This window comes from Corapipo altera, unplaced genomic scaffold (assembly GCF_003945725.1).
Source record: "Corapipo altera isolate COAL_440 unplaced genomic scaffold, ASM394572v1 175, whole genome shotgun sequence".
Classification (NCBI taxonomy): Eukaryota; Metazoa; Chordata; class Aves; order Passeriformes; family Pipridae; genus Corapipo; species Corapipo altera.
Window position 1 is genome coordinate 304,773 of NW_020884942.1, and position 15,373 is coordinate 320,145.

The window sequence follows — 15,373 nt, forward strand, 5'->3', positions numbered from 1 at the left end:
TACCTGGGCTGGCTGTGCAGGGAAGGCAGGAGTGTCCTGTGCTCCCAAGGTACCTGGGCTGGCTGTGCAGGGAAGGCAGGAGTGTCCTGTGCTCCCAGGATACCTGGGCTGGCTGTACAGGGAAGGCAGGAGTGTCCTGTGCTCCCCAGGTGCCTGGGTTGGCTGGGCTGTGTGTGAGGCTGTGTGAAGGGCTGTTGAACCACTCTGTGAAGGAAGTGTCCCTGTTAACATGTTTCTGGATTCCTAATTATCTCCATTAAAATGTTTGACTGTAACACCACTGCATGTTAATCAGGAAAACAGATTTGTATGGTTTCTTCATTTCCCAAAAAAATTGGTGCACTAGTTACCTTAAAATCTTATCAGTCCTTCACAGTGAAGCCTGGATTGTCCCAGTTTGTCCTTCTTAGGAGTGAGGTTTGAGATTTTATTCTTTTATTTCCCATCTCTGGTGATACCAATAAATCACAATGCAAATGTTGCTTTAGAACTGACTAATGGGGAACACTCTTCCTAAATGTATCCTGCAGTTACATTTTATTTGCAGTTTTGTTACACAATAGACCCTTTATTGTAGTTCTGTGACTCTTCATCTGGATGATTCATGTATGAAAATCTTTTAATCTCATTACTTATCCTCTTGTCTTATGAACTTTGTTCTTTGAACAGAGGATTGTCTAACACTGAATGTGGGGTTTTTTAAGATGATGCAGTAGGTGACTTTAGAAGGGATTAGTTGTTTTCTATGCTGGATGGTCTCTCCAGGGATCCAGTAACTCAGTAGCCTCAGAAATTAATTCTTCTCAACAGAGTGTCTGCATTTCCGTATTTTATGCCAATATTTTAAATTTCATGTCTTCCAATGTGATTAAAAACTGTGCTATAGTTTGCATTTTCCTTTCTCCCCTGCCCCCCCACCCCCCAAGGGCAGAAAAATGGGAAAGGGGACAGCACTGACTAGCAGTTGTGAAGTTGTTTTTCCCCAGTGCTCAAGAGCCAGTGGCTTGATGAAAGAGCTGGTGGTTCCTTACCACACCTGGCTGCTTTGAAAGCAGTGAGAGGTCCTTGGATGCTTCATCCTGGGGTGTTTGGACTTTACATATGGTCCTGTTGTGCATATGCAGTTATAGATGTTCCTGGCTTCGGTGCCAGAAAAAATGCAGGCCCATCGCTCTCTGAACAAATCAGTTGAACTTGGTTTTACTTCCAGAGAAAAAGCTGCTTCCTCTTAGCAAGAGTCAGAGTTGCCCCTTGTTCTTTTCTAACTTCATGCTGATTTTTGCATCAGTGTTTCGTGCTCTGTAAAAACTTTCTCTGAGGTAGCCATTCCTCCATAGCAGAGTTTTTGATGGAAATGCATTTAACTACTCACTTCTCTGTTTACTCAAGTAAGAAGAAACATTCCTGTGATTACCTTCTTTGGGAATAAATTTTATCAGAGCTGGAATTGTTTAAATGAAAGTGAGGGAAGAGAGAAGGAATTTTTCAAAGTTTTATTTTTGGAATAGCATAAATATTTATTTCTGTTTGCTTGCAGCTGATACAGATCAGGTCATTTTGTCCAAGATAGAATGGTCCAAATGCCAAAACTGTGTTTCTAATATGAATGGCCAGTTCCTGCTTTGAAAAGGGATTTAGCCCCTTTCATTGCCTATTTAATGTGTCTGTAGCACCCTTTTCTAGGCATTGGTCATACCTCGGAGTCAGGTTGATGTTATTGCAGGTGAATGCTGCAGTCTATCAATGAAAAGAAATAGAGATTGAAAATTCAAGAGCTTAAAATAAAGCAGAAATTTCCAGGTATATCTCTTTTGCTGACATAACATCCACATTTCTTGACAGATGCTCTGAGGCACTTCAGCGTCAACTGAAAGTTTGATGTTCAGCTTCAGAGGCTTTTATTTTTAATCTGTTTTATGAATGATAATGAGAGAAGTGAGAAACAGAATGGAAAATGGTAATAAATAGGGGTCACACATTGGGGTGATACGTGTGGGTGTTTGTGTTCATTAACAGAACTTTGGCTGCATGGTTGGGCCTCATCAAATTGGCACAAACCAAGTTTATTTTAATCCATTCTTTCAGGTGCTAGGGTACAATTTGCTGAAAAAGCAGATTATGTAGGCAAATTTTTTCATGTACAAAATGTAGAGGAGCGCAGGAAAGGAAAAAAGGAAATTTTTAGAGTTGATATAAAAGGGAACCTTTTGATTTTTGCTGGTGGTGCTCAACCTTACGCAGCTTTTCCTCCATCCAGGTCTTGCAAACACTTCAGTCGTGGTCTAACTTAAGAAGTCAGTTTGATGGAAAGCAGTTGGAGGTGCCAGTGAGATACCTACAATGTGGGGAAGAAAGGCTTTTGTCTTAGGAAGAATAAGTGTTGATTTCCCATCAGGGCTGGAGCCCAGGGGACGGGGCAGCCCCGAGGACAGCAGCCATGGTCCTCTGAAGAGCTTTGTTTCTCTCTGCTGCCGCCGTGTGACTGAAGGAGAGGGACTGGTGGCAGGGGACACAGGGACCTGCTGCCTTCCTGTGCAGAGGGGAGCGTGGCCCCCTGCATGCCCTCTGCTCTGTGTTAAAACACTGTTTGTTTAACACAGGGCAGCTAATGCTGGGAATTAACCCAGGACAGAAACACATTGAGGACAGGATTTTTAGAGGGAGGCAAGCTCACCACAGCCTCCAGCTGCTAGGGGAATATTTGTTGGAATATCTTTCAGGTAATAAACATAGAAGGAAACATGAGGGTTCAAAATACAGTGATTTCTCTTCTAGATTACTTATTTTGTTTTATTCCCCCCTCCTCCCTCCCTTCTTGTCATGACGAAACAGATTTTTAGTGTGATATTATAAAGTATGTTATCTGATTGATTGATTGCTATAAACTGATATATTATACTATTAACAAAATGTTTCAGTGTTGTTGCCAATTTAAAACCACTTATGCAAGGTCTGCAATCCCGCTGCTCTATGCTTGATTTGTGCTAGTTGGTTATTTGGGTGTGAGAGATTTCTTTACTCAGTTCAGTATTGGGAATGACAGCTCAAATCTCTGTGGTTCTGGACATTTAGGAAGGAATTAGGGTATGTTAAGGTAGAAGAGAAACATGGCTGAAAGGTGCAAATAAGTTCTGTTGTGCAGCTCCCTGCCTCTGAAAATAGCTTCAGTTGCTGAACTAGTGACAAGGTGTCTCTTGCTTGTCTCTCACTGATGTGCCCAGAATACACACTCCTCATTTTCTCTCTCTTCAGATTATCACTCCATGTCGGAAGCTTATCCTTTGTGCTGATAACAGAAAAGAGATGGAAGATTGGATTGCAGCACTGAAGACTGTACAAAACCGTGAACATTTTGAGGTAATAGGAAAATGTGTTCCATTGTACTCTGTGTCTCATCTGCTAATGCACAGCTTGTTTGAGACTGCAGTCAGCTTCCACTGAAGTTAATATAAGTCATTACGTTGACTACAGTGGGTGGTAATACTGTTAGGCCTTCTGTACAACTGATCCCAAATACACTGAAGCGATCTCAAAAGAATATTTGTGGCTTTGTATGTGCTCCCTTGGTAACCTTGATAGCACTTTCCAGAGTAGGGGTAGGTTATGAAACACAGTTCCCCTCCCATTATCTTTTCACTCTTGAATTATCCTCCCTGTCCTAATTCCCATCTCGCCTGTTTGGTATTGTGCCTGCTTCAGTGCCTCTGCCTGCTTCCTGGGGCTGGAGTGAGGCCAGCAGTGCCACCAAGAGAAGCTGTCTTGTGTTTTACCCACTCTGATCTTGCCTCCCTTATGCTGGCACAAGCATCCCCCTGCTACGCAATAAGCCACGTTGGGGAACTGATCTTGCTGAAAACTTAATCCAGCAAAAAATGGGGATAAATTCTCCAGCAGATAAATTCTCCAGTTCATTTCCCTACATACACTTGTAGTGAGACAAGGATGGGAGGTGGGACAGGAGCAGGAAATCTCTTTGAATTTAAAGACCTTCTGAAGTCACTGCAAGTGTGTATAAACTGCACGTGGCCTACTCTTGCCTGGTAGAAAAGTGTTCTGTTTCTTCCTTTTCTGACTGCTTCGTGCAAGTCTTCGAGGAAAAAAGTCTTGTTGGTTCTCTTTAGACTCTGCTGTAACCCATTTGTGCCATTAGTCTACCCAGTACAGCATGGACCATTTCTCAGGGATGCACAACTGGTACGCCTGCTCGCACGCCCGGCCCACCTACTGCAACGTGTGCCGGGAGGCGCTGTCCGGGGTCACCTCGCACGGGCTGTCCTGTGAGGGTAGGTGTGCTCCCTCTCCTCACTTTATTGTTGCTGTCCCCCAGAGACCCAAATACTGCCTTCCCTTATTAAAGTCCTGCTCCTGCAGCGAGCTGATAGGCACTTCTGAGGTAGCAGGCAGAGTATGCGTAAGAATGCTCCTGTTCATTAAAAAAATTCTGTTTGTAAGAACATCCTTGTTGAGTGTGTGAGTGCCAGGAGGTTGTTCTTTCTCAGCTTGGGTTTAGCAGACGTATATGGCTGTGCACAGCTCATGCTTCCAGTGTGAATGAGGTGGCACCCACACTGTGCAAAAGGATGGAGGAGTGTATGACTATATAAATCATGTCAGATTTAACAGGGCAGTAACTAAGCTTTGTACAAGCAACTGGCAAAAGTGGCAAGGCAAGAATTAGATCCTCATTCTCAGAACACTTAGAGCTGATTGTTTTGACGGTGCTAACGAGGGTGAAACATGCCCATCCTTTCTTCAGGAGCCATTTACACACTTTCACATTAGAGAAAGGATTAATATATCCTTCTCTTCCTCCACAGTGTGCAAGTTTAAAGCTCACAAGCGCTGTGCTGTGCGGGCAACCAACAACTGCAAGTGGACAACTCTGGCCTCCATCGGGAAAGATATCATTGAGGATGAAGATGGGGTAGGTGTTAGCCTGGACTATTGCAGCCTTACTTTGATATGGAAGCACTGGCCCTGTAAAAAGCTCTTAGTTTTTCTTTCACTACCTAAATAGCAGATTCTGCCTTTATGTGGGAAGGGCCTCTAGGGCATGAGATTCTGTGTGAAAAGCTTGACCAGGGTAGCAAGGACTCCTTAACAGGAAGAAACTCCTGCTATGGACTGGGGAATTGAAGGTTAAATAATTGGAGACACAGGAAACTTGATCTGAGTTTTGGCAAAACAAAAGTAAATGAGTGTTTGGAACAGCACCTTAGCATATGATGCAAGTCAGTGTTTCTTGGGTAGCCTGAGGTGAGTCACCTGGACTCTGTGCATGATGTAAAATGCCAGAATCGGTCCTCAGGTGTTTTCTAGAAGCTGCCTCTCCTCTCCTTAAACAGTGCATATGAAGACCTGCTTCTTTGTCTGTCTCAGAGCCGCTGTGCCACCCGCACCTTTAATTTGCCCTCTGATAAGTCCATATTGCTTCTGTGCCATTTGCAGATCTCGATGCCACATCAGTGGCTGGAGGGAAACCTGCCCGTGAGTGCCAAATGCACCGTGTGTGATAAAACCTGTGGCAGTGTCCTGCGTTTGCAAGACTGGCGCTGCCTGTGGTGCAAAGCCATGGTGAGTTATCATTTCAGTAAGGGACAGTCTTTGGTCAGCTCTGGGCTGTGTTCTTTTAATGACATTTACTCAAAATGAAATCTCTAACTGTGCTGTCATGTCCTTCATTTGCCATAAAGGACTTTGTTGTTCTGCAAGAGATAGAAATTTAATTGTGCTGAAAAGTGTCACTATGATGCATAAAAGTAACCTGAAATAAGTACCTGGCTTCTCTGCAAGCTCATTTTATTTTGAGAGTGAGCTTTCATAGAAGAATCTAATTACACTAAGTATGAATCAATGCTTCAGGCATGGAATATGTTGGATTTTACGGAGGCGTTGTTTGTTATTTCTACAAGTTGGAAAGGTACAACAAACTGTAAAGAATGCTCAGCTATTTTAATAATAGCAATTTCCCTTCCACTGCAATAGATTTCTCTCACCTGACCACTGCAGTGGTGCAGATCTTGCTGTGTTTCCAGTTGTCTGTAATTCTAGTCAGAGAAGTATCACAAAATAAGTGTTTAGAATGGGGGCTCAAACCCCAAGCAAACCCTCTGTCTTGCAGCCTTTGTGTACCAGAAATTACTGAAGTGCCCTGCTCTACTTTGTATTTCCTTTCTTGGGGGGCTTCATTAATCTCTTCTTCTCTTACCTCTTATGTCCCTCATGGTTTCCTGCTTTGTTTTTTTGCTTTCTTGTTTTCTTGACTTCCCAGCTTTTTCTTTTGTTTCTACTCTTCATCTCTCAGCTGAGGCTGGGATTTTGAAAGCAGAATGCCTGAAGGCTCCTAAAGTCTCAGAATGTGTTACCTGGTCCTCTCAGCACTCAAAGTGCTGGTCTCACAATTTCAAATGGCAAACTACATACTAATGAAAGGAGGAGAATTAGTAGAAGACTGATTAGATCATTCTTAAAATAACTTTTATCAATAAATTTATCAATTGACATTTCCTGGTCATTTCACCCCCACCACCTTTCTTTGGTCTTACAACCTCTTGTTGGGTGGCTTTAGGAGTTACACCAGAGTGCCTGAGAGGGTCTGAATTACTTTTTTGGTGGTGTTTCCAGGTACACACAGCATGTAAAGAGTTGCTGCCAAACAAGTGCCCTCTTGGGCTGTGCAAAGTGTCTGTCATTCCTCCTACTGCTCTGAACAGCATTGATTCAGATGGTAAGTACTGCGAGTAAGTAGCTCTTGTTTCTCTTCCTCTCAGTCACAGTCCCTTCAGCTGACGCTGTTAATGCCAGGCTCTGTCAGCTGAAAATTCTGCTTTTGGTGTTGCTGAAATTCCCAACTGGAAGCCATTGCTGAGTGAACTGTTTGCTTTGCTTTTGCACTCAGTTTATCACCCTGTAATGTCAGTGTTTGCTGAGCTGCAGCTGGTGAAGTTTATTGAGAATAACGACATTGCAGAAGCAGTTTGGGAAGGTTGGGGAAGCTGAAAATTTTGGCATACTGCTAGGAGATAAGTGTGATACTTGGCAATATGAGGTGTGGTTCATGCTGGATTCAGGGCTGTGCACGTTTGGCATTTGCCCAGTGAGTGCCATAAGCACAAGGAAAGTATTAGCTGCTTCATAGCTGGGCTGGGCTGTGGGGTGTTGGTTTTTTTCTCTTTCCATCTCCATGGGCAGCTTCACATTTCTTGGCTTTTCCTCCCTCTCCCTTCCCTTTTCCCCAACAGGTTTCTGGAAAGCTACTTGTCCCCCTTCTTGCACAAGTCCTTTGTTGGTCTTTGTCAACTCAAAGAGTGGAGACAACCAAGGTGTAAAATTTCTACGAAGATTCAAACAGCTGCTGAATCCAGCCCAGGTCTTTGACCTCATGAATGGAGGACCTCACCTGGGGTAGGCAGATATTCTGTAAAAACACACATTCCTTGTAAATACCAGAGAAGTACAAGGGATTTATTTGGTTAAGCTCATCCTCAAATATAACAGGGAACCTATTCCTCAGAGAAAACTGACCACTTACAAAATTTGGAGGGATTCTCCTCCCTCTGTGTTTAGTATTATTGATTAGCTAAAACCAAAAATGTTGTTGAAAAGGTTATTATTTCCATTCATGAGTAGCAGCAGGACAGCTTGAGGCCTTTTGGAGGAATTCCAGAAACACTCCCCTGGAAGAAGACCAAGCATAGAAAGCTTGAATCCAGAAGAAAACTTGTCTGCAAACAGATTGTAACAGGCATCCTGATTACTGCTAAGGAGAATTGACTTCAGTTAACTCAAGTGAACAGACAGATATCATGGATAGAAAATTAATATTGTCAAAATGAGGTTTATTGAGAAATAACTTACCTGGGAAGTATGTGAAACTTCCATCCCTTAAAGATTTTATGGTGATATTGGGGAAAGATCTCTTCTGAGTGCATTTGGTAAAGTTGGTTCTGCCCTGGGATCTTGGTGACATTTCAGACTTTTTAACTAGAATATCTGTAGATTAAAAAAAAAAAGAGAGTACTGTGGAATAAATTTCTTTAATGTATTTCTGCAACTCTCATTTAAAAAAAAAAGTCTTTAGTTTACCCACTTCCAAATGTTTTTCTGTTGCATCAGATTTGAGTAACTTTTGTTGTGAATTGATACTCCTTATAATAAGAGCCAACACAAGGTAAATTTCCCTCATCCTTTTCTGACTGTGACTCCAAGTCTTTGACTAGATCTGTAGATGCAGAGAACTAAATCTAGGAGTGTCTACTCCTGGATGAGTGACCACTGGGGTTCTGCTCTCCTGAGAACTCCTGTGTTCTTTGCCATAGCACATTGCAAAACACTGGCATTTAAAACTGCAGTATGCTGTCCAGGGGATGTGTTTGGCTGAAAACTAAGAAGACTTGTAAAATTAAGTATTTTTTTTCTTCCCTTCCCCAGCTGGACTGACTGGAGAGAGGAATTTTGCTTTTAAGCAGGAGAGAATGGAAGGGAGGGAATCAGTTACTTTCTCAAGCTGTGGTGCACACCTTCTAAAACAGCTGCTTTTCTATGCTCTCTCAAAAGGGAAGTGATAGTATAGGGTAAAGGCTGCTTCTTGATAATTTAGATATTTTCAGCTGGTGCCAGTTAGACTGTACCATAAGATGGTGTCGTTTCTCGTAGCCATTTTTTGTGTGTCAGCAATGCCTGATAAAATAAGGATTTCCATGTGCTCTGTCAAATCCTGTTTAGGTAATAATAATAAAAAACATACATGTAAAACCAAAGTAAAAGCAGGTAGTAGGTCCTGAAGATGTTCAGTAAGAAGCACAGTTTCAAACAGCTTGAGGAGAGGTTTTTAATTATTATGGAAAGGGTGAATAGAGCAACTCACCCTGCTGAGCTGTTTGCCTGCCTACAGGACAGACCAGGTGCCAGAGTATTGGTTTGTGTTGCTTTTCTAGAAGGAGGACTAAAGCTTGTGAGGCTTTACATTCTCTTGCAGTTGTCTCCTTGCTGAGTGACTGCATGAAGTTCCCTGTCTTGAAGCTTTACTTTGATTGTGTGGCCTCAGAGCAGTCCAACAGTGACAAGTAAGTGGTGTGAGGCTGCAAAAAGGAGTTAATTCAATGGATAATCAGCTATCACATGCTTGTTTCCTCTTCTGTACAGACAAAAGTGCCCTGCTTTAGTAGCAGAGCATGTCTGGCAGATATTTCTGTAGTGAATAGCCATTGTAAGTTGCTTGGCTGTATTTATAATTCCTTAATTATAACCATTTTAATTCATCTGTAGTGTGACAGTGACCCGTACTCATTGTGAAATCAGAGCCTACAGTAAGCAAGGCTGCCACGTTCATTACCTGGATTGGAATTGTTTATCATTTCTTTCTGTAACAGCTTATTGGTTTTCCCTCTTGCTTTTTTTCTTTCTCTCCTCTGTAGTTTGCGCTTATTCCAGAAATTTGACACTTTCCGGATCCTGGTTTGTGGTGGGGATGGAAGTGTTGGCTGGGTTCTCTCTGAGATTGATAGCCTCAACCTTCACAAACAGGTACCTGCCCAGGAGCTTGGTGGGGTGAAGGAATGAAGTAACAGCATGGGCTGAAGAGGCTTTCCTTGGTCATGCAGCTGTAGTTTGCCCCGGGACTGAAGCTGCTGGAAGCTCACCCACAGCAGTGCTCTTCCCGAGTTTTCTGCCAGAAGCAGGAATGGATTAATTCATTGTTCCTGACTCCAGTGCTCCTCCACAAGATGAAGCTTTTGGAGTACTCCTGTTCCCTTGCCAGCAGAGACATGCTCTGAAAGGGCTGCAGTTAGAAAACTTGGGAGTTCCACGTGGCCTGTGCTCCTCATCTATTTAATTCCTCATCCCTTTCATTCTCGTGGTGTAATTTTGGAGTCCTGGCATAGGCAGAAACTTCATTGGAGCAGGTGTTTAATTTTAGTTTCCATTTTGTCTGGGAGCTGTGTCTGCTAATTTTACAGAAACACAACAGCACCACCCGATGGTTACATACAAACCTCTGTAGGAGGGGTTACTTCAGTGATGTGCTCCTTCAGGTAGTAGCTGTAAAATGCTTCCCTCTCAATTAACAACTAAAAATAGAGGAAATGTTTCTACATTTGCATGCTCTCCTGGCTGTTTTCCCCATCCAGGTACTTTCTCCCCACCCTGGGATTAGTTGTTTCTCAGTGACTGGTGTGTTAAGGAATCAGTAATGTTACTTGTGGCTGTTCCTGGCTTGCGTTTTCCCATTTGAATATCACTTTTGGTTTCCTTTTCTCTAATGCAGTGCCAGCTGGGAGTGCTGCCCTTGGGAACAGGGAATGACCTTGCCCGTGTGTTAGGCTGGGGGTCTGCTTGTGATGATGACACCCAACTCCCACAGATTCTGGAGAAGCTGGAGAGGGCCAGTACCAAAATGCTGGACAGGTGAGTAACCATCACCAACATCCTCTGCTGTGCAAGAGTTGTGTGAAAATATCCCTCCAGGGGAGAACAGAGCTGTCTTGGTTCTACCAAGCTGCTGGACCTCTTAGTAATGCCAGATAACTTTTTTTTTTTTTTGATAATCTCTTGTCACCCTCTAGCAACAGAAGGTGGTCTGGCTTTCCATGTCACTGCTGCAGAACAGTAACAAGTGGAATTGTCTGATGTCCTGTGTCCTCTCTTCTGTTCCAGAGTTCTCATCAATTGAATTTTTCACCCTTAAAGTCATGACTTATTTTTTTAAGCTGTGTTTTTTTTCTTGGTAAACTGGAAGCAATTTATCTTGAGTTTGGCTTAGAAATGAAAGCTGAATGCAGAAGTGGATGTCTGCCCCTAGTATTGATACCTCCTATACTTTCGTACATTTAAAAATGCTTCTTGTTTTTTGAGTTGCATTTTGGCATCTCTTATGTTGAATTGAGTAAAGCCCGTAGAATTTCTGTGGAGAGAGAAGTAGTACAGGGAAGTTCCCTGTGCTGTAGAATACTTGTTCATCTTGTCATCCTTCCCTCTTCCCTGGTTCAACCCCTCTGCATTTCCATTCCAACTCTGTGGCTTCCATGTATCAGTCATGGCCCCCCATAGTGCAGTTTGTCCTGCCTTGAGGTTCTAACCTGTTATGTCCTTTGGATAAAGGATGAAATCATCTGCATTGTAGTGACAAGTGTGATTTTCAACAGGTGGAGCATCATGGTGTATGAAACCAAACTCCCTCGCCAGGCCTCTACTTCTACGGTCACTGAGGATTTCAGTGAGGACTCAGAGGTACCTCTCAGGATGCAGAGAGCAGGGGACTGGAGCACCAGCCTTGGAGCAGATGAGATGGGAGGCAGTGGTTGAGCTCCAGTGGAGCAGACCTGAGCCATGGCTTGGGTGCAGCCAGAGCTGCAAAGATCTGGAGCTTTAAGGCAATGAAGTATTACTGAGAAGGATGGAGGTTGGGTTACCATAGTCAACAAGCAGAATGAGGGATGAGGAGAAGATCCTGGGAACAGGACAGAAAGGAAATAGTTGACTTTTGTTTGCTGTCATGACAAAAAGTTGTTAAAATAGTGACAAGCTGCATAGCAGTCATTAAAAAAAGTGCTTTTAGATCTGCAGTTGATCAGAGACTCTAAGAACTGCACTGCTGATCGTTTCTAGGTTCAGAAGTAGTTTTTTCATCAGATTTGGGTCTTCAGTGAGTAACTGAGCCCTGAACTGTGGAACTTTTCCAGGGCAAAAAGAACCTGTAGAGTCATCGTTACTCTCTGGGGAGCCAGGGTTGCACAACATGTGTTGTAATGTGGGGAAGCAGCACCCCAATGACTTATTTCTGACTGTCAACAGGTGCAGAAGATTCTCTGCTATGAAGACTCAGTGGCTGCTCATTTGTCCAAAATTTTGACTTCTGACCAACACTCAGTGGTCATCTCCTCAGCCAAGTAAGTACTTGGAGGACAACTTCTTTAAGTGAAATCTGCAGTGTGAAAATCCTGTGACAATCTTCACATGACTTCATTTTCACTCCCTCCTTTGTCCAGGGTGCTTTGTGAGACAGTGAAGGATTTTGTGGCTCGAGTAGGGAAAGCCTATGAGAAGGCAACAGAAAGCTCAGAGGAATCAGAGGTCATGGCCAGGAAGGTAAAATTTGAAAATTGTTTGGCTTTCTACTTCTAAAATGTAAAACTGCTCTGTTAGCAGAGAGCTGGGACAGCGGCAGTTCAGCAGGCACTAAAAAAATGAGCTACCCAGGCTACTGTTAGTTCCACTCAAATGTTTTTCTTCTCCTTGTAGTGCTGTGTCCTGAAGGAGAAGCTGGACTCATTGCTGAAGACACTGAATGATGAATCTCAAGCATCTTCATCTCTGCCAAACCCTCCTCCCACCATTGCAGAGGAGACCGAGGACGGGGATGGGTCGGGCAGTGCCTGTGACTCCTCGAGCGAGCGCTCGGTGGGCTCGTCCTGCACGGCGCGGCCCCAGATATTCCGGCCCCGGGAGCAGCTCATGCTGAGGGCCAACAGCCTGAAAAAGGCCATTCGCCAGATCATAGAGCACGCAGAGAAAGGTGACTGTCAGGAGTCCTGCTTGGCACTTCTACAGCCTCTTGAGAAGAATACATTTTCTTTGTTCCAGGGCAGTAGGGTTCTTTATTGACAACAGCTCTCCTGAGCTAGAGATGCTACTCAGTAAGCCTGGTTATTTAGTTTCAGTGCCACCTCTGCCAAATCCACCTGTTGGACACATTGTTTGGTAAATGAGCCTGAAGATCAAGGTGTCTTCTCTCCCAGTGGGCTGGTTTAGGAAGTTCTGCCCTCCCACACTCTGTTAATTTGCATTTCCTGTCTGTCCCCACCCATACCACAACTGTGTCAGTGCAGCTGTTTGTATGGCCTTGCTGTAAAACAGATCTGAAAATACTTGGAGAAAAAAGCATTTTAAGTGTTTTAACTTGGATTGTTTCAGAAATCTCTTTATAGCAGAGCCGAGCAAAACATTGCTGTGGCACAACTGCAAGAGCAGGCAGGAACTTCTTGAACAAGCTTTGTCCCTGGGAAGAACTTACAATGCTGCACCTTTGGTACAAATCAGTTCTGTTCTGTTATTAACTTCTTAGGCAGGTGACCTTCTTCTCCACATCTTAACTCTTGTCTCTGTCCGGGCACACCCCCCATAGCTCAAAGTTTTATTTCCTTTGAAAGGCATCAGTTTTCCAGATGTTAGTCATAAACAAGGGTTTAACTGAGACCAAAGGAAATACTTTACAGCTTGTCACTGGAGGTAAAAGCATTGAAGTTGCAGATGTGACATCAGGGCACACCCAAATGTGCACTATGAACAACTGTGTAGTAAGTTACAAAGCATTGCAGTGTTGTCTGGATTTCCAGCACTGCAACACTGTATACAACCTATCCTGAAGGTGAAGTAGGATGGGATGATGGAAGTGGAGCAAAAAGCCTGCTTCTGGTGAAATAGAGGCCTTGACCTCACTGCTGCCCCACTTTGCTGCTACTTACCTTAGGCCAGTTTGGTGTCTGTGGAGTTCTTTTGGAGCCCAAGCAATTTGCTTAATCCAGCATGAAGTGTTTCTGTTTCTGAGGGGTTGGATTGCCTTGTGGGTAATTTTGAGGAACTCCAAAGTCAGCACAAGGGAGGGGAAGAGACTGCAGGAAGGGGAGCTCGTCCCCCTGTGGAGGCCAGGAGCTGGTAGAGTAGCTGTGGCCAGTTTAGAGCTGTGCTCTGGCAAGGGCTGCTGGGGAGGGAAAGGCCTGTTGATTACATGCAAAGGAAGTTTCGATTTCTTTAGGCAACATGCTAGTGTTTATATCATGTCAGCTCTCCAGCAAACTCCAGTTACATTTCAGATTGATTGTTCAACTTTTCCAAACTGTTTTTCTTCTTCCAAAGTATGTAATCTGATTCTTCCCTTTGTTTGAATTGGTTTTTACCAACTGCTATTTTCTTCCTCCTCCATTATATGTGTCTAAGTGCCCTTTTCAAGTGGCTTATGTTATTGCACCACTACAGATTAAACAAGCAGAAAATTCATAAATCACTTCATGTCTGTCTGGTTAGAATTCCTGGCAACATCTAAATGCAAATAAATGGAAGCCCATCACCTGTAACACAGTTTACATCTCAAGATGTCTGAGTACCTGAGCTTTTTGTTATTCCTGTTCTTTCCTTTAAGGAATTGGGACATGTAGAGTCCCATCCTGGTTTTATTTACATCAGTGGGAGGTACTCCTGTGAGAAACTCACCTACTTTCTCTCTCCATACAGCTGTAGATGAGCAAAATGCCCAGACCCAGGAGCAAGAGGGTTTTCTGCTTAGTCTGTCATCCTCTGAGGAGGGCAAGGAGCTGAGGAACGAGGATAAAATGTCCCTGCAGTCATCACACAGCAGCAGCTGTGGAGTGTCCAAGGGGAGGAGGAAAGGTACTGCCCTGGAGCCACCACCAGGCAGGTCTTGCCTGTGCATTCCAGTTCTGTTAGTTGTAAAAAGGGAAGGTGGTGTTACATGTATTACCTGGTGTGTTGTGTTTTTCTCTAATTTTTGCATGATTGCTCTTCAGGCCCTGCATGTTTCTGTGCTGTAACCTGTGCATTATACACCCCACTTTTTGCTGCCTCTCTGATGGCTGGTCTGTGCTCGTAGCATATGGAGCCTAGGAGTGATGAATTTTCTTGCACCTTAGCCAGTAATCTGGGTTCTCTTGGCTTTCAGTGCTTGGACAAGGATGGTCTTGAGCATTTTTCATGTCATGTACCTGGTGACATTTCCCTGCCATCCTTTGCAGATGACAGAGAACAGCAGCCAATTTGCTTTAATGACTGTTATTTGAGTAATTTGTTAGAGATCCCTGAGCACTGCAGATATATTTGAAACTTCCCTGAGTGTGGATTGGGAGCCAAATACTCTGTCTTACGCTGCTGGCACCAGCTTTTTTTCATCTCCATTTGTAACATTTTTCATGTGGCATTTTGGTGCTTCTAGTCTGTGAGGTTTTCTGGCAGCACATATGTAATGTCTCTGTCTCTTAATGACTGGTTCTGTCAACTCTTTGTTTTCTGGTGGCTCAAGTGTTTTGCTGTTGAGTGAGTCCTGACCCAGTCTTGCTACTTGGACTGTGCTGGTCTGAATCACAGCATTGTTTGTCAATAGCCATGTTTGTGTTGTGTTTTACAGCCTCCAAGTCTCCTTGCGAAAGACTAATAAACAAAGGAAGTTTGTCGCTGGGCAGCTCTGCATCTCTTCCTCCCCAGACAGGAAACCGGGACAACTTGCCAATGCTGAACACAAAAATCCTCTACCCAAGTAAGTGTAACACCCACCTCTTCCCACTGAGGCAGCCAGCTGGAGCATGGGTGACAGTAGCACAGGCTGCAGTCCCCACAAGAAAACATGAAATTGTCCTGCCAGATG

At 43.8% G+C, this 15,373-nt stretch overlaps 1 protein-coding gene across 6 annotated transcripts in view; it reads left to right on the forward strand.

Annotated features, from left to right (window-relative positions):
• Window positions 1-15,373, forward strand: part of DGKD (diacylglycerol kinase delta) — a 61,538-nt gene that overhangs the window by 27,836 nt on the left and 18,329 nt on the right. For all 6 annotated transcript variants that reach the window (XR_003530699.1, XM_027661973.1, XM_027661974.1 and 3 more), the window contains 14 exons: window positions 3,253-3,357; window positions 4,151-4,283; window positions 4,818-4,924; window positions 5,449-5,574; window positions 6,625-6,727; window positions 7,242-7,404; window positions 9,417-9,525; window positions 10,268-10,407; window positions 11,145-11,229; window positions 11,794-11,888; window positions 11,988-12,087; window positions 12,241-12,514; window positions 14,230-14,385; window positions 15,137-15,265. Coding sequence is in view for 5 of the 6 variants with exons in the window: in XM_027661973.1 (XP_027517774.1) it covers window positions 3,253-3,357; window positions 4,151-4,283; window positions 4,818-4,924; window positions 5,449-5,574; window positions 6,625-6,727; window positions 7,242-7,404; window positions 9,417-9,525; window positions 10,268-10,407; window positions 11,145-11,229; window positions 11,794-11,888; window positions 11,988-12,087; window positions 12,241-12,514; window positions 14,230-14,385; window positions 15,137-15,265 (1,825 nt within the window). In the remaining variant the exon portion in view is untranslated. The remainder of the gene's footprint in view (window positions 1-3,252; window positions 3,358-4,150; window positions 4,284-4,817; window positions 4,925-5,448; window positions 5,575-6,624; window positions 6,728-7,241; window positions 7,405-9,416; window positions 9,526-10,267; window positions 10,408-11,144; window positions 11,230-11,793; window positions 11,889-11,987; window positions 12,088-12,240; window positions 12,515-14,229; window positions 14,386-15,136; window positions 15,266-15,373) is intronic.